This window comes from Platichthys flesus, chromosome 4 (genome assembly GCF_949316205.1).
Source record: "Platichthys flesus chromosome 4, fPlaFle2.1, whole genome shotgun sequence".
Taxonomy (NCBI): domain Eukaryota; kingdom Metazoa; phylum Chordata; class Actinopteri; order Pleuronectiformes; family Pleuronectidae; genus Platichthys; species Platichthys flesus.
This window is the reverse complement of record NC_084948.1, coordinates 1,293,004-1,316,239: the sequence shown is the minus strand read 5'-3', so window position 1 is coordinate 1,316,239 and position 23,236 is coordinate 1,293,004. Positions and strand designations below refer to the sequence as shown.

At 40.3% G+C, this 23,236-nt stretch overlaps 1 protein-coding gene across 2 annotated transcripts; it reads right to left on the bottom strand.

Moving 5' to 3' along the window:
- Positions 1 to 1,839: 1,839 nt before the first annotated feature.
- On the bottom strand, positions 1,840 to 19,968 carry LOC133951692 (vascular endothelial zinc finger 1-like). 2 transcript variants are annotated; one of them, XM_062385793.1, is made up of 7 exons: positions 19,856 to 19,968; positions 14,828 to 15,579; positions 14,153 to 14,222; positions 13,763 to 13,931; positions 8,551 to 8,592; positions 7,825 to 7,890; positions 1,840 to 7,638 (listed from the first exon to the last, which is right to left on the bottom strand). In XM_062385793.1, exons 1-7 carry the CDS (start codon positions 19,886 to 19,888, stop codon positions 7,274 to 7,276), a joined length of 1,497 nt encoding a protein of 498 aa, XP_062241777.1. In that variant the 5' UTR covers positions 19,889 to 19,968; the 3' UTR covers positions 1,840 to 7,273. The 2 variants fall into 2 exon arrangements, with proteins under 2 accessions (XP_062241777.1, XP_062241778.1); XM_062385794.1 differs by lacking the exon at positions 7,825 to 7,890 and having other exon boundaries at positions 19,856 to 19,938.
- Between the last annotated feature and the right edge of the window lie 3,268 nt (positions 19,969 to 23,236).

Sequence of the window (23,236 nt, the reverse complement as noted above, 5' to 3'; positions counted from 1 at the left end):
AACCTGAAGAGGGTCCAGAGAGTCAGGGAGGGAGGAGGTGATGAATGGTTGGACCAGCCGCTACTGGGCGGTAGTCGTTCAGGCAGAGGATTTTTGTTTTTTTGGGAACAGGGACAATGATGTTCTTCTTGAGACATGCGGGGGCTACAGACTGGAGCAGTGACAGGTTGAAGATGTCTGTGAACACATCTGCCAGCTGATCAGCACACACCTTGAGAGCTCGGCTGGGGATCCCATCAGGTCCAGGTGCCTTGCGTGTGTTTATCCGGTTGAGGGATTTCCACACGTCTGCCCTGGATATGACTGGGGGGCAGCGGTCCTCCTGGGCCTCTTTGATCTCCGCAGCCGGGGAGTTACTCTCAAAGCGTGCATAAAAAGTGTTCAGGTCCTCTGGGAGAGATGCAGACACCACATCAGCACTGCTGGTCTTGGCTAAACCTCTTCTACTATTGCAATAAAAGTTTGAAAGTTGAAAGTGAGTTGTCTGACTGAACTGTTAGTTTACGATAGAGAATATGAAGTTAAGTTGAAGCGCTGTAAGTCTTGTTGCTTGACAGCACCAAGACTGACAGCACCGTTACCTCTGAAAAACGCTGTTGCCCCTGAAAAGCAATGAATCCTGGAATACGTTGGACTGGGGCAGGACCCACCCACTGGAATCTGTTTCTTGGGAATGGAACGACACATCCGTCTGCCACATTTGAAGGAGCCTTCACAATTTGACAGTCTAGTCCAGCTACTGTGACGCAGCTGCAAGGATGCAGCCCCTGAATTGAGATACAGCTATGGCCACATATGTGGCCCAGCCATTTTGTGTCCCCTATAATCACATCTGTATTTGGTTGGCTCATATTTGTATTTGCAGTGCATGTGATGTCAAATTGATAGCTTTCTTCATTTGTATGTTTTGTCCTGTGTTCTCTAAGGGCCACAATACTTTTTCTTTTTCCATGGTTTGTACAGGTTATACTGGAAGTTAACCAATTGAAAAGCATATTCAAAAAACGACATTACGAAATGCTACACATAGCGATAAAGCTAGCCTATCTCACATTCCAAAAGGTTGTAGTTCACAAACTGTTCTAATAAAACTACTACTACAGATAGTTTATGTAATATGTTGGCTTTAAAGAATGTAACTGCCATCTAATTAAACTGGAACTAACCAGTTATTTGTAAATAATAATATCATTATACTGATTCATCTGTCCAACAGCCCAGCTGCTCTGGATTCGGTCTTTCCACCACATTTTGGAAGCAAGGAGTTGAACTGGACAAACTTTTGGCAATGTAGTGTATAAAATGCATGTGTAGAATGAGAGTAACCTCGATTGCATACATAATACAGCAGCAAAAAAAGTGTTCTTGGGTTTCTTCAAAGTCGCTATATATACATATTCAAGTTACTATTATTCTAATTCAAAATACTTCTCATACAGATGTCAGTTAGCCACTGTTTGTCACCTAAGACATAATTAACACAACACGTAACATTTCCCAAGTTTAATCGTCGATGAATGAAAAAACACCGAAATGTTTTGGTATTCACACGGACACCATGAATTCTAACATAACCCCCTGAAGTTTAAACTGTGAAGATACTGAGGAGCCTTGAGACCAGAAACACCCATGAGCATGCACGCACATAGAAGACTTTTGGGGCAACCTCAACAGCCTCCCAGAATCCTCAGGAAAAGCTACGAAAAGAGCGAACACATCCAGAAGAGTACATCGCTCCTGATTAGTCGAACGTGCTCAGTGCGGCGGTGGAGTAAATGTGTCAGTCCCAAGATTCAGGTGAGATGGACATTATTTATTTCCTGGGTACCACTCAGTATGGAGGCTCCAAAATCATGTTTTATTGTTTTCTTCTATTTAGACAAACCCAAATAAAAGGCACATAAAAAACATTGGGCATATGTTTACATAATTATTCTCAATGGACATACATTTAAAAAAAAAATGTAGGAATGTTTTACCTTTCTGCTAATCAGAAAGCCTAGCCTTCGTATATACAAAATTACCATTGTTAATGTTCTAATACAAAAAGATTTATAAAAGGTTATTTTTTTCTTGCATGTCTGTCATAACTAACATGTCCTCTGAACTAAATGGTTTGTACAAAGATATACATTCATTTGCCTTCACATCTGCCAAATTCATCATACAAACTTCACAGAAAATAAGAATCATCTGCCAAATCATAGTTTGGCCTATAAATGGTTTGCTTTCACATTAGCTTGGAGTCAAATTAAAAACATAAACCACATGGTTGAATGTAACTGATACATTTATGACCTCGACTTTAAGATTGCAATTCATGTTTCAAGGTTGTTCTTAAAGCGAATATGATAACGTCACAATCATTAGCTTTAAACATAATAAAAAAACTAAAAGCTAATCATAATATTGTTTGGTTGCGAGACCGTGGCCATCAGCTGTCTAAAATGACGAAGGCTTCCTTCACAAAACTGTTCCATCATACAGCACATCTAGAGGAGGAAGCATTGACATGAGGAAAACTCTTGCAAAGTATTTCAGGCACACATGTTTACGGCCGAAGGAGAAGGACAAATGACGCCATATTCTCCTTTCATCCTAATTTTTTTAGTTTAGTTTTTTAGTGTTTTGTTTACATTAAGTCTCTAGTCTTCTAATATGGTTTTGAACGCAAACCTACTCTGGACTAGCTCAGTCATCCACATGCAACATTGGATAAAAAAAATAATAACAAAGATGGTTCATGAAATGGTTTCAAAGATCATAATGCCATACCACATCAGAGCATTTCCCTTGATGGACAGAGTTAGCATGCATACGGCTAAATTATTGAGGCAAAACAAAATGCAGATGTGGCCGGGTGAATTGTAAAACAAACAAAGATCATCGTCGTATCTCATTAAACTGAAATGCCCTTGATAAGTACCACGCTTCTGTAGTGTGCACATCCCACAGTTTGCTGCAGGTGCTTCAGAGTTCCTGCATTGAAAAAAGGCTGTCAACTACAAACAGGCCTCAGATCTACAAACTAATTATCTCTGTCTTTCTCACACACACACACACTCACTCAAACAAGTGCCCGCACACAAAGCCAGGGAACTGTGGGACAGTTTGAGTCTGGTGTAGGAACTGTTGAGGCTGAGATCACAAGACACCTGTGAACATGTCCAGGCCTTTGTTCAGTCACTGTCCATGAAAAACCTAGTATTCAAGTGAAGTGCACCACGTCTCCAGTAATTGTGAATGACACATCGCAGCCCTCACATCATCATTCTGACCTATTTCTCTCTAATGATTCCACTTCTTCAGAAGCTAAACTCAAATGATTCGGCTCATGTAACAAAATCTGGCAACTCCTCATTTCAAGTTGGAATTCGAGGGGCAGTATTAGACAATTTTTGCAACTTTCATTAACAGCCTATCAAATAATCTGACCCAAGTTTCTCAGTGATTGATCGAGTATGTGATTGCACATGCTCAATTCCGTCACTACAGACATAAAAAAAAAAAAAAAGGTCTCATTGAGAGATAAAGATTTGGGTTGAAGCAAGGGGGTGGCTGGAAGAACACGTGTTCAGCTCCGCTCTGGAATCAAATGCCCCCTCTTATGTTTGCGCCACACCCCAATACGACATACAACAGGGATCAGGATTCATTAGACCTGTCAGCCCTGATCAAGAGAGTCACTGGACCAGGTTGCTCTGTCTTTTTGCATTTGTCTTTGTGTGCCACTGTCATGATGTTCTAGGACTGAAAAATCACTTATCAGCTAACCTGCCTAATGTCTCCCAGATCCCAGTGAGAGCTGTTTGGATGAGGGGTCCTGTGTTCTGGTGTCCTCTGTTGTCTCCACTGAATAAGTTCAATCATCACACCCAGGTTATCAACCAATCTGTATCTTGGCAACATGGATAAAACTTCTACACTTTTGCTCTTTCAGGTACACCCAAGCGTTGAATACATTCTTTTTGATCACAGCCTCCATTTTTCCTTTTAAGATCAACCACCAGGATATACAAAAAACAAAAAAAAACATAAAATAACAAATGCAAGTGACCTCTACAGAGAATTCAGATTAAAAAGGACAATTGAAATTACCCCACCTCTTTATAACTGACACTTTCCCTGAATAGGCTCTAACCAACAATTAGTTCAGCATGCTGAAAAGTTGGATCTGTGTAGCTACAGCCTGACAAGGCTTAACTGTAACATAAAAGATAAATGAAAAAATATACAAGAGCCATACTTGTAAAATGTAAATCTATGAGTTTGTTTAAAACAAGAATTCATCTTGAGAAGCATTAGCAGATGACATGCACTTGCAAACATCTGTTTCTGCTGCTTTGTTAGTTTGGCAAGAATAACACTGAGAACCTTTTCAGATCTGGTTATAATAACGGTCTCTGGTGGTCCAAGCTAGTGTGTTTAGCTCTGATTTCATCAGTTCACCTGGCAATAAAATGCATGTCCAGTTATAATCATACATTTCTGTTCATGAAGACCAAATAATGTTGTTAGTCAGTGTGGGTCTACAGGAAGTTCTGTTATCCGTATAGGAATGTGGCCACATGTCCAACACTTCTCTAAATGTGCTGAGCAAACAGATCACCTGAAACAGATGATGCCAGGTCTGGACAGGGCCTGTGTTTATCCGGACAAAATAGTAAAGCTGCTTCATGCGTTTTAATAGTTTTTGGACAACAATGGAATTGTGTGATAGTGGAAGCACAAGCTCCTGTAAATCAAGCTGTAGCCTTCAACAGATGCTACTTGTTGGCATGTAAATTGTTGGTTTTTGGACTTTAATGCAATTGACTTATCAAAAGAAACTGTCACCTTTCTTATCCTTTTATTAGCCTTTGCTCATTTCTCTGTCCCCTCCAGGATGGACGGCCACACCAGTGGTGAATTAGTTCTTGCATTGCTAGCCTGTGGTAAGTCAAGAGGTTCACTCTCACAGGTAAAAGACATAAAAATAGTGTTTCATATTTACAAAGAAATGGTCAGTGTGTAAATTGTTGAACCTGGTTTAAAAGACTATTCTCAGTAACCCCCCTGAGTTTGACTGACAGTGATGGGATCCTATACCTGCTAAAGTAAACAACCTACCCAAACAAACATACCAAAATAGTTGACTTTGGAAATGCTTCCATAGCACACAAGTCTCATGAGCCACCTTGTAGCTCTTCTGACCTCTACAGTTACAAAGGTCCACAGTAATCAAAATGTCAAATCATTTGAATAATACTGTGATTTTAAAAAAGGGACACACAAGAGGACGTGCTTTCAATACTAGACACTTCCTCCTAGTTGTACCTTCAACTGTCATATCCTGATATAAATACATAAAAAAAGTCCTAACAAATGTCACAGATAAACTTATGTAGAATATCCAGCAGTGAGGAGTGACTGGTTCCCAAATATTTCAAAAATACAGACACGGTAGAAGCTGATGGATCTAACCAGCCTTTGAATCAACAGTGAAATCCAAAATAGCACTCACCCTTCCCCAAAGTGGAAGCTTTGTTCTTCTGTTGTTTACCTTTAAAATACATTAACTATTAAATACTGATAAGTCAGCTAAAACAATAGGAAAAAACATGAACATGAAAAAATATGCCTCAAGAGGAAGTAATTCATAACAACTCTGGCAATCGATTCCATTGACGCAGTTGCTAAACAATGCCTCAGGTATAGTTAAGTTATCGCACGTCATCCATGTTGGAAGTCAGATGGCCAGTTGAAGAAATAAATTTCAACTAGTCATTTTTACAAGACCCGAACCTTCATTGGCTGAAGAATAGTTAAAGAATTGTGGGGAAAGGGCTCCAAGGGCATTTTCACACCTATAGTTTGCTTTGGTCAGATTTGGTTGGTGAGTTTGTGAACTTGGCTAATTATCCTGTTCGTTTTCTATTCACACAGAAAATCTTGAGCGAAAATGCATCACTACAAACAACATCAAAACTCTTTCCATCTACTGGTCAGATGTTTTGGGGGCAAAAAGTAAGACTGTTGGGAGGTTTCTTGTTGCTAATCACTGGTCCAAGTAAGACCGATTTGCAGTTACTACCATTATCACACTAGTTGCTACAGTTTGTACATGGCATTCCAAAATGCAAAGCTCAAAGACCATGGTCAGACCACGTTTCCTCCACAAACATACCGCTCCAGAATTTGTTTGGGACCAGACAAAATCGACCCCCTTTCAAGGGTCTTGGTGGGGTAGATTTGGTGTGATCAGCATGTTCACAGCTCTCCAAACAAATCGTGCCACGAGTCAGATTAAACAGACTGAAAAATGTAGGTGCAAAAATACACTCAGAGGGCTAGACTCTAACAGCATATATTGTGTTAACTGCCATCACTGCTGCAGTGAGCCAGCTAACTGTCAACTATCATAGTAACACAAACTGCCCACGTTTGTAGAAAGTGGAGAGCAAGGAATAAAAAGAAGCAAAACACAGGTGAAAATGCAGCAGCTGAAAATGTATGAACTGCCCATCTAACCATTGTCTAATCAAAGTGTAAGAAAATGCACTTTTGGTTTTGAAGTTTTATGAAGTTCACGATTATTTGCCAGTAATGCAAGCAGGTAAACATATCATACTGAAATAAGGAGCATTATTATTGCAACATACTGTACACGAGTCTCAGGAAGGACGCAACATTTGAACATGTTGGCTGCAACTGTTAAATTTCTAAACAGGCTCCCCATGTCACCCCTCCTCTCACAGTTCCAGAGCAGATGAGAAAGCTCACCAGGTTCATTACACTTTGATCCTTTGTTTAAAGGTTTTCTAGTAATCTTTCAAAATATATAATTTGGTGGAAACCCTATAGTTAGAAAATCTTTGGTATAAAATTGTCCTTATTTACACAGAAACTGTATCCCATAAGGTCATGTTATGAATATGAAACACGTTCTCTAAAATGCTCTGCCGCCTTTGACACCATTCAGGTCAGTCAGGCAGTTAAGAGGTACGAAATTTAATGTCTATCCCTGTGTGAAAAGTTGACTTTGGAGAGTGGAGGCCATCACATCACCACATAAAAATCCCGTTATTACATGAAAACTGCCAACATTTGCCATAATAATGGCTCCTGCCAGTAAAGATCATTGGTTACTATTTTTGTGGTCGTATAACATTCATTATCACCTTTTAATTAAACGCACTATCAACCATTTTGAGAGACATTTCTTAGATTTGACAGGCTGATGTATTATTGGGCAGTTCAAACATTATCTGCTGTTACAGGGGCTAACACAGTTCTACCAAGGAGGGGAGGAAGGCAGGACTTGGGATAGAAAAGGCATGCTATCCATGGGGCGCATGGCAATGTTGAGTGGCCCGGTGATATTCATAGACATGGGAGAGGTGATAGCAACTGGGTGGGCAATATTCATGTGTGCTGTTGTTGGTATGTTGACAGAGGCCAGGTTCACTGGGCCGGTTATGGTAACAGGGTGCTGTAGGTTGATCGGTGACGTGATGTTGACCGTGCTGGTGGCGATGTTCATCTGCGCAGCGATGGTGATTGGGTGGCTGGAATGGCCGACCCGGTTCAAAGATGAAGTAATGGCTGCCGAGTTGCTGACCGGCGTTGTGTTGGAGTTGTTGTGCACACTGTTGGCATCTGTGTTAAGAAAAAAAGACCCAAGAGTCAATTTAGGGATTGTCAACCTTGTAGAAATGTGCTACCACTCCAAAACAAGGAAAGCCAACAGCCCTTTCAATTCTTGGTCATTTATAAGGGTCACAGAAAATGTGAATGTTATGAATACGTTATGTCAACTGTGGTAATATTGTTGAAGAAACCTACCTTTGTGAGAGTTGTCAATTAGGACTTGGAAGGAGTTATTTAAAATCTCTCCTACTGTCAACTCACCTGAGGGGTAAATTCAAAAAGCAGGATAAATAGACTAACCAGCTGTCTATTGTTTTTATTCAAAACTTTCATTTTAAACAGTTACACATTATAAAGGACATCTTAGTCTCCATGTTTGCCTGGATTCACACTACACTACAGGCCATATGAGATAAGGTCAGGGACAGCACATCACAGCCTAACTGTAACATTGTCTAGCCCATACTGAGGGCATCAGCTCACTGCAGAGTCATTTCTGATCCAATCAAGACTGGGAAGTCCCAGTCTTCAGACATGTTTGTTTCTATACTTTGTATTTCTCATTTCTTATTAGTGGTTTAAAAAGCTGAGCTATGAATCAGGTCAAAAAAAGATGAGATCTTGGTAAAGATATGGCATCTTATGTAAGGTCAGTTAGTGTGAATCTAGGCTGAGTGTTATGGTCCAGTTTGTTCTACTGATCCTGCTTCATGGAATTTAACCATACATTAGCATAATATGCTAAACAGCATCTTTAAATCAGAGAAACCTTAATGACACCAGTCCTCAGAGAAGATAAATGCTTCTGTACTTGAGTGACATGGTAAAATGTGAAGAAAAACTGGCCACGTGTATTTTGCAGATTTGCAGAAGTTATATTTGAGTGTTAAGTTTTTTTTTTTTTTCTAGCTACTGGATTACCTTTTCGTGGCCCTGAGTGGTTCCACTGCCAGTCACTTATGCCTATTCAGAAATACAGACACATATGGGGTTACAAGAGCACAGGGCAGCAGTGCCATCATCTGGGAGTCATCTTCAACAATTGGGCGTAGTCAGGTTGTTAGTTTTTTTTCCGGTCCCTACCGTTTTGATGGGGTCAAAAATACACACCAACATTTTTTTCCTATGATGTACATCTCTGAAAACAACATCTCAAGTCCAAATACCCAAAACATATACTCTATTGGCTTCATAATTGACCGTAGCTGGGAAATGTATTTTTTTCAACTCAGTTATGGTGCTTGACTCAACTGATACACTAAAAGCTGTCATGGTGAAGCTCTAAATTATGTTTCTGTATGAAGCTATGCCTCATTTCAAGCTCACTTTCCAGGGTTATTTCGACACACAAAACACAGAATACAATCACCAAAATCATGACATCTAATGCTTGACTGCTTATGAGGAAAACTATAGTAAGCAAGTCCTTCATTTCCATTAAGTTGAAGCAGTCCTAAAAACAGACGAATGGTCACAATCAGGGCAGCAGAGCCTTTTGTAGCCATTTGTTGTTCATAGTATGCGTCAGCCACTACACATTATTGTTTATTTCTAAAATGTTACAAAAAAATAACGTTTTTTTTTCTTCCAGTAGTTCAAATAGAAAATTATCAGAATAAAAGCAAAGATAATGGTAGGGGTGCTCGATTATGGAAAAAAAAAAAAATCATAATCCCGATTACTTTGGACAATATCTAAATCACAATTATTCAAACGATTGTTTATTATTCACACTTCTTCAACTGCGTCGGCGGCTTTTCACGCAGCTGTGTCGCAGGACTCTTTGTCATTCATGCTTCCCCAAGCTTCCCCAAGCGTTGCGCCCCTAACAAAGCAATTCCCCGCCAGAACATTAGGCGGAGTAATGATTTGTCGAAGACGACCTTAGAGACGCCTTCTTTCTTCTTCGTAGATTGTTTATTTACATAGCCACTGCAGCTCCTCGTAGCCTCTTTCTGGCAGACAAATCGGCCAGTCAGTGACGGGTTATACAAGTGATCATACTATCGGATCTCTTCTGCCAAGTGCTCTTCTATTTGGTCCATATTCGTTCTTCTAAATCTTCCGTGATTTCTTCCGGTATTATGGGGCATGAAACCGGAAACTAGACTCCGGACGGGATGTGGTAAGCAGACCAATCACAAGCCTTGCGGGCTGAGTGAGGCTCGCATCGTTTTGTCGTGTAGTTAGAAAAATTGGGCGACGCACGTAAGCATGTAAGAAGAGAAACATAAGCACGTAAGGGCCTGGAAGGGCTCTTGCGCTTGCGGGCCCGTGAAAACGCAGACGCTGACCGGCGCGGAGCAATGCGGGTCCGGTCTGAACAGCCAGGCGGGAGCGCGCTTGAGAATAGCGGTGCGCGACGCGGCCGCTTCGTGGTGTGCTGCTGCCCTCCCTGCTTTTTCCACTCGCGCTGTTTTTTTCACCGCCAATCACTACACACAACTCGCCTCCTTCACCTTACTGCTGCTTGAGAGTGAGTGCCAGTCAGCTGCGCCGCTGAATGCTTTGGGGGAAGGACTGAATTGCGCATGCGCGTTCAATAATCATTTCAACTCGATTATAGCAGTTTGGAGATCGTTTGACCCCATAATCGTAATCACGATTAAATTTTGATTAATCGAGCAGCCCTAGGTAATGGCGGGCTAAGATCCCTTAAACAATATTTGAGAATAGAAATACTTATCGTAATCTAGTATTTGTTCAGATCATATGCAATTTCAAATGTAAGCATGGAAAACCAGTCCCACCAGAGGAGCAAGGCCTAGAGCAAAATTAATCAGATCGTTAATCTTGTTGGTCCAAACATACTTTCTAAGTCATTTTGTAAAGTTTTGAAATTGTTTGTGGAAATGGCGCTATGCAACCATTTGTTAGATGCGCTACAGAAACATGTAGGTATGTAACGATTCTCGAGCCAAAACCAAAATCGCGGTCCAGACTTCCAAACTTTTGGTTTACTATACACGAAGACGGAATCGCAACACATCTCCCTGCCCAACCTCACACACTGCCAGAGCTGCAGGTGTTGCGCATATGTGTCCAATCACAACCCCACATAATCTGAATCAACACACAAGTGAGTAGTATCTTCAGAGCAATGAGTGTCGAGGTCAGATAGGATTATCTGTTTTACCTGCATTGTGTACACACACACGCACGTTATTTTTGTTTATTTTATTCATTGTTTTAATGCTGCAATTTATTTATTCAATGTATTTGAGAAAATTACTTCAAGTTTATGTTTCTGCTCAGTGATCAGTTGCGTCATGATCAAAGCAGAAGCAGCAGTTGGTTTGTACCGAGCTGGAGTTTATTCATTCTCCTCAACTCTGCTCTCCCTGTAAATAATAAACACTAATTATCAGAACCTGAGCAGGACATGAAGTCTCTTAGTGTTGTTTGATTCATCCCAGACTTTATGAGGCTACGTTTAAACATCATGAAAATGACTTGTCAACATATTGTGAGCATAACGTTAGTAAAAATGTATCCGTGTTTTTGGTGACTGATGGTGTTGATACAAAATAAGTGATGGGAAGGCAAAAAAGTACATTTTGCTAAAGAAAAAAAAAAAAAAGTATCGTTGGGAGGTTGTATCAAAGCATAGTTCAGTGACGTAGTACATTGTCGATTCATACATGTAGTTTAACTTTAATTGGATCCTCTTTCATCCCACTTCTCAAGGATCAGGAATTTTTAAACATTTTCAGCTAAGTTCAATTGTTTGTAGGGCTGAACGATTAATTGCATTTGCGGTAAAAATCGCGATTTGATAAAACGTGATTTTCTAGTCGCAGCGTGTGCGATTAAAACGTGCGAAAGAGAGTAGGGCACTGGGCTGCTGTCCTCACCCGCAGCAAGAGTGCCGCGGGACCACAAAACTCCTCTGATCCAGAAGATAGCGAAGCCAGCCTGCATCACCTACAGGGTTCTAAAGTCTTCGGCCGACGTGGTGGACTCACAGAGCGAGCTCATGCCACTGCTGACCGCGGTGCGGGTGGCGGACCTGAAAATCACTCCACGGAAAAGCAAGCCGTGCTCCGGGGCGGCGGGGCTCCAGAGCCCCCCGGTCACATACATGCACATCTGCGAGACGGAGATGTTCAGCATGGGGGGGTTCCTGCTGAGGCCCGGCGCCTCTGTACCGCTGCACGACCACCCGGACATGAACGGGAATCTACGGAGCTGCTGTTCCGCAGGCTGCCCTTCCAGCGCATCCAGCTGGCCCGCCGCATCCGCGGACACAGAGCTTAAACTGCTTCTGCTCCACTGACTATAACAATGCCGCTTTCCAACACTTATAAAAATTAATTCAATGTGGAAGTAATCCAAGTATTCAGAATACGTTACTCAAATTGGTTGGGCATGTATTCTGTAACTGAATACGTTTTCAAAGTATCCTTCCCATCACTGGAAATGTTACTGACTTGGGAGCAGTAAGACACCTACAATAAAAAAAAAAAGTGCAATCCTTGTGTTTGTACTTACAATGACTTTGATTAAATTACTTAAATGCAGACTGATTTGTTTTTCTTGTTGCTGTAATGAGCAGTTAAATAAAAATGTGGGAAAGAATATTGTACAGTAAATGTATCTAATATTGTGTTGGTCATATTTAAATCATTCATTATTTTTTTTTTGGGAGAAAAAAAAAAATCGCAATTAGATTATTTCCCCAAATCGTTCAGCCCTAATTGTTTGAGTAAAAACATTTATACTGAGTAAAATTAGAGCAATGGGAATGGTTTAGAACAAAAAGGCAAAGATTCAGTTCAGTAATGCTGTAACAGCAATGCAACAATCCCACTCCCTAGTCCCTCATCCACTGAGACAACTAGCAGCTCCGCAGACTGTCTGCATCTTCTAAACCAGGGGTCAGCAACATTTTTGACAATAAGGGCCAATGTAAAATGTTCTTGTTAATTAGTGGGCCATATCATTTTTTTTTTTTAATATCAACTTTTATTATTGAACTACAATATATCCAAAATACAGTCTTCTTATTCCATCCACATTGGCTATACCGTATCTATAAATAGAGCAACACTATAGAAACACGTTTACCTCATTATAATTGCAATAATAAGTTTGTCAATAACTCCACCAACCCCACTCATATTCAGATTTGCGAAAGCTTGCTTCAGTCGCATGGTTTTGGCAGTGGCAAATACTTAATGCCAATGTATGCTCCTCCGAGTCCGTTACGGACGGACGGACACTTTTTGATTTATAGTTCTCCGGTACTGATAACAATTGGGCGCCAGAACAGTAGGTGGCACAACGGAAGACGAGCTTAGAGAAGCCTGCCACATGAGTTCTCAGAAGAAGTCCACGTTCATTATTTACCTGCTCCCGGCTTTCACACACAGTGTACGATGGTAACTAAATAAAATAAAGTGACACCCAGCGGGTCAAAATGCTTATGTTATCAATTCTTAGCGCAGCGGTTCCCTGGTCTTGTTTCCGAACTGCGTTGCTAATTCCACTACTTGAAGTGGAAGCAGCTAGCTCCCCCCCCCCCCCCCCCCCCCAGCTTCCACACACAGTCAGCAGGGACTCTGGATACTAACTACTAACAAGTGTTTGCTTCTAACCTGTCAGTCTTTGAGAAACAGTGTCATGATAGCCGTGGAATTAGAGTCATGACAGCATGTTTTTGCACAGTTACCACCGCAGTTAGCGTTGTGGCTAGGACGCTAGCGCTGTTATGAAAGTTCGTTTTCATAGCCTGCTGGGAGGCTTCTTCTTCTTATTATTATTGTTTAATGGTGATTGGCATCCAGCTTATGGCGCATAAACTGGCACCTAGTAGGTTGGAGAAGTTAACATCAATCAAGCTAAATAATACAGGCTGCGTGACGGCAAAAGTTTTGAACATTTTCTTTAATACGTTTTCGCCTGTGTGCCAATGATTATGGTGCCTAAGGTTGCTGACCATTGTTCTAAACCATCGTCGGTTATTTTCATCCAGGTAACTGCAGAACTCAGCTTTAGTGTCTCTCCTCTGGCCCAGGTTAACCATTGTTAGACTTTAAAAACTGTTTGTGATGTTTTTGATATTGGAGGGATACATGGATGTTGTTGAAGTGTAAAGTGAAGAAAGATGACTAAAAGGAGACATGAGGCCTACCTTTATTGTTACATGGGTTGCTGAAGCTGGCCTGGCCATGTGTCTTGAGGTGACTTGTGATATAGGCAGCACTTAGCATTTTGCCACAGATGTTGCAGGTCACTTTGCCTTCGTGCCTGATCATGTGGGAGCGCAGACGGTCTTTGGTAGCGAAGGCGGAGGTACAAGCCTGAGAAAGAAACATGGGGGCTATTATTTACTGCTCAGAAATGGTAAGACATGCACCCACGGTGATTAGGCTGTACAAGTATTAGCCTCTAGGTGCTTGTATCGTCTTTCCTGGCCTTTAGAGATCTCAATCAGGTTCCTGTGTGTATCAACAATAAAACAAGTCCAACTGCAGAGCAAAAATGACAGCAATATTGCAGAGGAGACCAAGTCTTGACTTACTGTTACTTGGCACTTGAATGGCCTCTCTGAAGAATGGACATGCTTGACATGACAGCTTAGGTGATCAGGTCTGCAAATTGAGATGAAGACATGTATGAGACAGGAAATTATTTACCTTTAGCTGTGCTAGAAGGATCATTCCAGACACTTAAATGATAACGGCTCGGTAACATGGCAGAATATTTCATAGGGATACGCAGTCATGTTGTTGATTGCATAAGTCAACAGATTGACATGATAAACTGCACAATATGTCCAATTAGAATACACACGCTGGGAACAGTGACTGTATCTTATGTAAAGAGTTTTAAGAATGCCATAACCAAGTTCTTTTAACACCCCTCTGTGTTTTGTTTTGGTGTTTATAGCTGAGTTAAAGCAGATTGATCAACAAAGACAATTTTGAGTAATTATAATGCCCTTCTACAGCTGAGTAGATTCCAATAAAACAGAATGTGAATTAATTGATTAATTCATCCAGGGACACCATCTTCCTTTTACGTATAGGTAAATAAAAGTGAGTCTTACCAAGAAAGGGCTTATTAGAAACTTGATGGGGACATCCAATTTTTTAATCTTAAAAAATATTGACTTCAACACATTCTTCATTAAAAACTGTCTGCTTTTTTGCAAACTGGTGCCAGGTAAATATGAAAAGTTGTGATGTCCAAATACCTGGAGAAGCCCTTCCCACAGACAGAACAGATGTAAGGCTTGTGAACTCCTCCGTCATGGGAGCGGACATGGTATGTCATGCGGTCCTTCCTCTTGAACCTCTGCTGGCAGATAGGACACTCAAACGGCTTCTCATCAGAATGCGACAGTTTGTGGCGGTTGAGGTGATATACATCTCTGAAGGCTTTACCACACATGTCGCAACCGTGATTTTTTTTCACTGGCTTGGGGGGCTTTTTAGGGATGCTCTGCTGCTGTTGGTGTTGCATTGGGGTCATGATGCTCGTACCTGTGGCTGTTGACGTGGTGGCTGTTGTCAAGATACCAGCTACAGTAGTAATATATGAAGGGTTTCCGCTATTTTCACGTGGTACAGTGGATATAAGTGGCACCATGGTGGGGGCAGTTTGAGTCTTCTTCGGTCGTGAAACCATCTTGATGCCAGTGTGGCAGGACTCGTGCCGCCGCAGGTGGTAGCTGTCTCGGAAAGCCTTGTTGCAGTAGCCGCAGATGAAGGGCGTCTTTGACTTGGGCTCCTTTTTGATCATGGTAATTGGAGGCCCACCAACCCCTCCTCCAGTCCCACTGGCCACATTGTCTTTAAGAAGTTCTGCAGCACTGACAGGGGGTTTCTGGTCCAAAGGAATAGGCAGCACCGGTTTCTGATCAGGTGGCTCCGTTCCAGAATTGAGCAAAGGCAAGAGGCTGTTTCCGGCTACTTGGTGCTGGTGATGCATAGCCTCATTGGCCTGCTGTAATGAGAGACAGAACCATGTACAATGAAGTTAGGAAATCACCATAAAGCAAAGATGAAGCAAAGCGTCACTAAAGTGAAAACTATATTCTACACTCTGCAATGGTCACACACACACATATATATACACACACATTTATTAATAAAGATATATTGGTTGTCTCCTGTCTCCACAAATATACAGACACTATGTGACACTTGAAAAAATTAAAGGAAACCACTAAAGAAAGCTGGAGACTTCATCAATTTAGGTAATTTTAATTATGAGATTGAATTATATTTATAGAAACAAAATAAACCACTTACTTTCTACTTTACTTAAAGCTGTTAAAACATATTTGACTAGCAGTTTAGCAGGGACTCTGCAGAGGAATACATAATACCATCTTAATATCTGTAAATCTAAAATAACAATTTAGGTAGATAATAAAAAAAAGAAAGAAAAATGTTTCAGTGAAATAATTATCACAATGACAAGCTACCCAACAGCAGTTGATACATTTATTTTTTTTAACTGTAGGGAGGACATAAGCTGCAGACTTAAGTCTGCAGCTGCTGGCAGGCATTGTCTGATTGGTCACGGCAGATCCCCAGTGGGATAGGACGAACAGAAGGTGGGGGCTTATATGAATATTTTGGCCGGGGAGAAAGCAGAGATTCACATGGTAACCAGCAACTTTACAACAGGTCAAGTCAGAACCTGGCGATTGAGACAGCCTTGTTCTTTTCTGTAATCACCATTGGGCAGGGTTAAAGACCTGACCCATGGCTTTTCAGGTTCAGCCAAGCATCACAACCCGGTCTGTCAGGAGGGGGGGATGAGGTTTGAGGGGGCCAAGGTTCCAAGTGCAGCTTTCCCCCCACCACTGAGTTCTTTAATGGACGAAACAAATCCGAGCACTGATGCACTTATGGCCCTATGAAGAAAGAAAAGGGGCTACTTGGTGTAGGCGGCCACTTCATTTGTTTTAGCATGGTGGAGAGAGCCGGGGGCCGTCACATGTTGTCGACTCGCTTTTATATCTGCCACACTGTAGCTGTACTCAGACAAAATCATTACTGCGATTAGCATTTCTCCAAGCATATGTGTATGCAAGTCCTGGATGGCCAAATGCACACCCTTTCTCAGAAAGAAAAGAGAGCATGGCCTGCTGTTCCATCACACTCACTCTAATGATTTTGACACAAATCTGCTGTGAAGGCTGGGGTCCCCTTTAAATTTAACTACTGAAAAAGAATTAAGAGCATGGAAATTGTCCCCAAAAAATAGTACCAATAAAAAGACTCCAGTCTTTGTTTTTGTCTGCCCACAGGAAGGCGGAATATAGAATCACCACAACAGCGTCCCATTTGAAAGAATGCTAATAACTAAGCAGTTTTACATACACTGCCTTTCAACTGACACTTTACAAAACCCCAGATGAAAACAGTTATCACTAAAAACAAAATCAAAGGAGCAATAGTTATTTAGAATTTCAACCTATACATAAAGAGGCTATAAATAAAATTGCAATATTTATATAATAACAGAACTATCGCCTGACAACACCTTATATATTAGCTCATGGATGCTTCATCATGTGAGGTGACTCTTAACAGTCTCCTACACACCAGCTCCAGATATTCTGGCCATGTCTACCACTAACTATCAATATACTAACCACTTATAGTTGCATCACTAGCAGTGGTGCAATGCAGCCTACATTCATGGTGATTTTTGCAATACAAATATGACAGATACCATGGCAACTGAAGCATCATGAAATCAACTGTGTCTTTCAGTCAGATCAACAGGTCTCAAAAGGGATATCATATATTTCCACATCTGCCACCGTATTAAAACTACCATATGCCTCACAAAGCAAAAATTATGCCAGGTCTCATCAAGGATGCGAAACATTGTGTAAAACAACTTGAGGGAAAGGGACACTTTTAATTCTATAGAGTACACACTACACTATCAAACATTAAATCAAACAATAATACCACAAGTAGTTAGTCTACATGTTAGGTGAGGAAGAAGCCTGAAGCTACTTCTGCTGCTCGGCTTCATGTCCACACACGGACCGTCAGTCCACACTGAGAGGAACCCGGACAGATCCGGGTCTTGGTGAGGGGTTCTGGGAGTGTGGAGCGTGAGAACAACCGGACTGAAAGGTTGAGAACTGTTAAATCTAGCTAGCACCCAGCAGCTAGCTGCTGCTCTCTCTCTCATCGGGGCTTAAGAGTACAGCAGCGCATATTTTCACGTTTAACTGCCACAAGAGTTGTTTCTTGTAATAAAGATTTCAATGAGGAAACGTGCTGTGTTTTTTCTATTTTCACCACATTTTACTATGGCCTATAAATAGTGAATTTTACTATAAAAATATGAATGATTAATCGATCGATAATTCTCCCAGCAATCGATTAAGACAATTTAATCGAATGCCCATCCCTACAATGGATATATGTATGAATTGTACTTCATTCAATTAATTCTGCAAAGAAATGTGAATTAATTCAGTGACTTAGTTGCAGTGATTTGTTTTTCATTACAGCAGTCACACATTTCAAACCCTGCTACACATCAATGTTGCCAATATTCACAGGGAGGGCATTTATTTTTGATGCGGTTGATGTTGAAGGATATAGAAAAACAAGATAAACGGACATAATACAAACCTAATAACATCACGAAGATCATCCACATTACATTACATTACATTACATTACATGTCATTTAGCTGACGCTTTTATCCAAAGCGACTTACATTTTTAGAACACTCATCATTTTATGAGGGGCCATCTAGGGGTTCAGTATCTTGCCAAGGACACTTAGGCATGCAGATGGGATAGAGTGGGATTCGAACCGGCAACCTTCTTGTTGCAGAGCACCCGCTCTATCCCCTAGGCCACGCTCTCCAAGCTACTGAAGCTACAAACACATTCTGTGTTAATACTTGTGTTACCAATAATAGTAACCCTTTGTATACGATTAAAGTACTCAAAAGACAACTGTTTGGGAGCAGGAGAAACTATTCATACTATACAGGTGTTTATGACTTCATGGGACACTGCAACGCACTTGCAGTAACACTCTACAGTAGCAAAACGCGTTGAGTTATAGCCAATTTTAACCGGACAGACTCTTGACATATGCTCTTGCATTTGCCAAAGCATTTGACAGGTAGAAATACTTGACATATTGAGCTGCTATAGTTTGTCAGGAGCAGGACGAAAAGGAGCAATTCCGGATTGACTGGACCAATTGTTGCTTAATTTAAGCGTTTTACTAAACTCTTGACGGTTTAGAAGAATAACTACCGTTCTTTTCAGGCCTGAATCTCCAATAAATCTCAACTCAGATAGCACTCCACAGTGTTACTTGCATATATGCAAGGGACATAACTACAACATTGAACTATACTTTCCTGGTGCATGTGGTGTGTCATACTAACTTACCTTATTATGAACTTTAAAAAGTTATTATAACGCGATGTAAACGGCACATTTCTGTTTTCAAACAAAAGGCCACATTGAAACTTTTAAGTTACAAGGTGGGTGGGGGAAGCGTTGTTTAATTTGGTGGTCAATGATGGCAGAGATTTATTTGGCTATTTCTAGTTAGCGATCCTTTACTTTACGTCCATGGTGAAACTTGGAAGTTTGGTCTCTTACGCGTGGTTTAATCGCAGCAGTCCGCGTGCTAGGTAGCCTTCGAGCTGCAGCGTTAGCATTAGCTAACTCATCGGCAATGAACGGGTATATCGTTCACATTTGTAAATAAATTACATATCATCAATTGCTCCATTAACTGGTTTGGGTTAAAAATTAACCGCTGCCTACCGATCTGTGCTGTGGCGTCAATGTATATGTGGCAGGCGGTGAAGCATCCTGGTCAGCTAACCCATTAGCCATTTAGCTTAGTACACCAACATGCAATGGCTCAAGCTACTAGCCATGTTGATAAAGCGCGCATCAAAAGCACTGGTACCAGAAGCGAGCTCCGCTGTGATTTAGTGCAAAATGACTCACTGTGACAGAACACCTTTAACAGGCAGAAATACAGTCTCTTTAAACCACATACAGTGGGGTTCGATCAAGCTACTTAGCAGTTTGCTAAAGCAACCCCCACAGTGGACTTAGCAAGCAGGCTAATGCTATCACCAATGTTTTGCTTGGGTAACTAATTCATTTTGCGAAGTAATAAAGTACATCTGCTTAACATCATTTACGCCATGTCGAAAACGTTGATGCGGTTTATCAGATTAATGTTCAACTATGCCACTTACCTGAAATAAAAACGTACTCCAGCTCGGCTCCATTGCAAGACTTATGCTAAAATCTGCAGGAGACCTACAAGGAATCTACAACAAAGCAGCCAAACATGGCAATTACAACTTCCTGTAACCCCCGGGGCTGAACCAAGTCCACAGGACTTTTATCCGTAATACTGGACTTTATAAGAAATGTCAAATCAAATGTTTTCTGGTCAGTCACAAACGACCAAAAATGTGCTATGTGAGAGAAATAGTTGATGATGAAAAATAAACATAACAAATAACAAATAAAAGTTCTACATATAACGGTGTGATGTTTATATATCCACTGGTTTATGATCAACATATATAGATTTGCCTGTAAATAAAGGAGAGTCTGCATCATAACTCAGTTTTATAAGGAATTTTAAAATTGGTGTGTCAAATAAATAAAACAAATAAAGCAAAAATAGTGAGGCAATGGTAGTCAGCCTGCATTAAACTGCAAAAGATATAGTCTGGCAATTATACAGATAGCAGAAATTATTATTCATAGCCTATAAATACAATAAGCGAAATATATTTTACAGTATAATAATAAAATACAATAACATTATTGTTGTTTTAAATCATAAAAATAGCTTAATTTTTGTATAAGCAGTTAATTATACAATAAAATTGTAAACAAAATAGTGAATATAGTAATCAATTTATCCATTCATAGAGAAAAACTGTAATGATGGAGATGTAAACTAAACAACCCTTTTCCCAAAAAGATTTCACAACAGTTAAATTAAATGAATGTAGCCCAATGTACTTACATCTAGCTGTGATTAAATCCTAACCTTCGAAACTCTATGTAGGCCTAACTTGACACAAATCTTTCTGTACTCCAAATAAATCTTAAACCTTGAATATTAAACATATTGAAAGTGGTGAATTGTAACTGTTATAAAGCTTTATATCCAGACAAATGGCAGCTCCCCTGTAACAATGTATTTACCAGTCTTAACAGACCCCATACAACAGTGACAGATGTATCAATCAGAATGCTGCATGTGGTGCTGGCCTCCAATGAATGTCTTGTGGCTTGTGGTTCCATTGTTAAAAGTCATGTATAATCTGTAAATCAATAAATGCAAAGTCTTAGTGACTAAAGTTACACTATAGAAACTTTTCCATCTAACACTCTGGCCTCTGCCCTCTGTGAGCAAAAATGTCACAACTCTTGAACTCCAAGGTCTTGAACACCCTAAAAGGTCAAAATTAGTATGGACTCTCCTTATGAACAGGGTAAACACAACCCTTTTGTATTTTTTTGTGATCATGTTATACATTTGGTCACTGCGGGTGCAGTCGCAATATTGGTGAGGCAAAGTTACCTATGAAGACAGGAAGGTCCATCCACAATAAATATTATTATATCTGGCCGAATTTTCAAGTAGTTTAGTTTGTTTCATATTTCAAACATGTAGTTATGATACAGAGAACTTGACCAAACTAAAATGCAGGATTTAGATTCCAAAGCTATCTTTCAAAGGTGGATAGGAACAGTAATTAACTTCTAGAATGAAAAACATCATTACATCTATAAATACCACTCTTACCATTTTTCATTAAAACAACCAGTCAGACAGAGCATAATAATGATGGTAACACAACTGTTAAGCCTCAAGTACAGTACTAATTGTCCATGTTTGTATTGCCCAGTAGAATTTGAGATGAAGTCCTATTTTTTGCTGGCACTACTATGGAAGTTCTCAGCAGCGTAATCAATTGCATGGTATTGCAGAAAACATTCTGTTTGATAGTGTCCTTCTCTCTCAATAGCTGTTTGTCACTTTAATACCAAGAAGTTAAGAATAAAATCAGTGTTGTTTTTGTAATTGTATGATGTTCCAGAGCACCCACTAAATATCTCAACTAAGGCTTTCATGTCAATTTTAGGGGAGCTGTCCATCTTCGGCATGTTTAGAAGAGTATTAGAATGGAAATTTTGACACAATAATGACCCATAACATTTTTTGGGAATCAGATTTATTGTACTCCCCCCCCCCCCCCCCCTTAGACACGTTGAACTGTACCACATTTAAAAAAATTATGTTAAAAAGTTGCTGAGATAAATAATTATCTAGGGCTACAAATGTCAACTTCAGGAATCACCAACATCGCTAGAAATACTCCACCATCCCTGCAAGTTGAACAATGCTGCACAACATGGCTGAAAACACACACCAATCCTTTCAAGCTCAATGGTAAATAAATTTGTTTTAATCATAGAGAGACAGAACAGGAAAATCTTCAGGCATTGTTTTGCTTTGCCGTCAGTAGTTAGTGCGTGCAGACTGAGAAAGCAAATAAACATCACTTTCTACCAAATTGCTGAACAATTCTTTTAAACCCTTGATGAAAACAAACTTCTTTTATGTATTCTCTCTGTATAAAGAATAAAATACAGCACACACATAGTGGCATAAATCATGATAAATAAACAGTTGAAATACACTATTCAATAATCCAACTTTTCACTGAATTCCTGCCAACAGCAAACTGCTGGATTTGTCACTGATGCACTGCTTCCATTTCAGCATCCTAAGTGTTAGTCTGTGAGTTTTGCTGCAGTTGATGGAGCGGATGCTGATGAAGATCTTAAACATTCCATTGTACACATCAATTAAATGGTTATAAATCCTGTAGCCTACATTGAGCTGCTGAGCTATACTAAGCCTGCCAAAAAATGGAGCCTCACAGTGTCTAAATGACTTTGGCAACTCTCAGGCCGTTTGTATTTGAGAGATGTTCAGAGTCTGGCATCCCCATTGTCTCTACAGTACCTATGTGCCGACACTTTGACACAGCAAACAGGGGAAGCAAAAAATACATTTCTCAACTCGGTTTCTCATAAAAGAATCCCCTCTTGTATGCTTGTCCTCATCACTCTTGTATCTGCAAATTGGGTCAGTTCGTACCAATCTCCTCCAACCTGTTTTATTCTTGTATGGGTGTTTTTGTAAAGAAATTATGTTTAACATTTTTATACAGTTTTTTGGGTCTCAGGATGTTGAGGGGGGCATCCCAGTGCCCCTTAATAATCAGCAAGGGTGGTTACCAGTCACAAAACCCTGGAAAATATTTACAGAGATTATTGTGTCTGGAAGTGGACTACATTCCTGAATGGAATCTGTTTACACCCTTTTCTACCAACAATGGCATCCAGAGAGCATTCTCTATATCAAGTAAATTTTGACTGACAACGAGTACTACGAGAGACCAATACTCATGTATAAAAGTGTGAGCATGTTTTCTTTATCTGAGCCACTTAATGCTGATTGGATAGAGAAAAACTGGCTCTAGCTGACACATGCTGCTTCTGCCCTGTGCTCTGTTTTGAAAATGTTTGAGGCATCATCTGGA

Bases quoted from the DNA above. Each gene is read 5' to 3' on its own strand.
- LOC133951692 (XM_062385793.1), bottom strand. From the start codon at position 19,888: ATGGAGCCGAGCTGGAGTACGTTTTTATTTCAG. The intron at 14,223-14,827 runs GTATTTGGACAT...CTCAATTTGCAG, and splicing joins TGTGGGAAGGGCTTCTCCAG to ACCTGATCACCTAAGCTGTC. The intron at 8,593-13,762 runs GTAGGCCTCATG...ATTTCTGAATAG, and splicing joins CAACCCATGTAACAATAAAG to GCATAAGTGACTGGCAGTGG.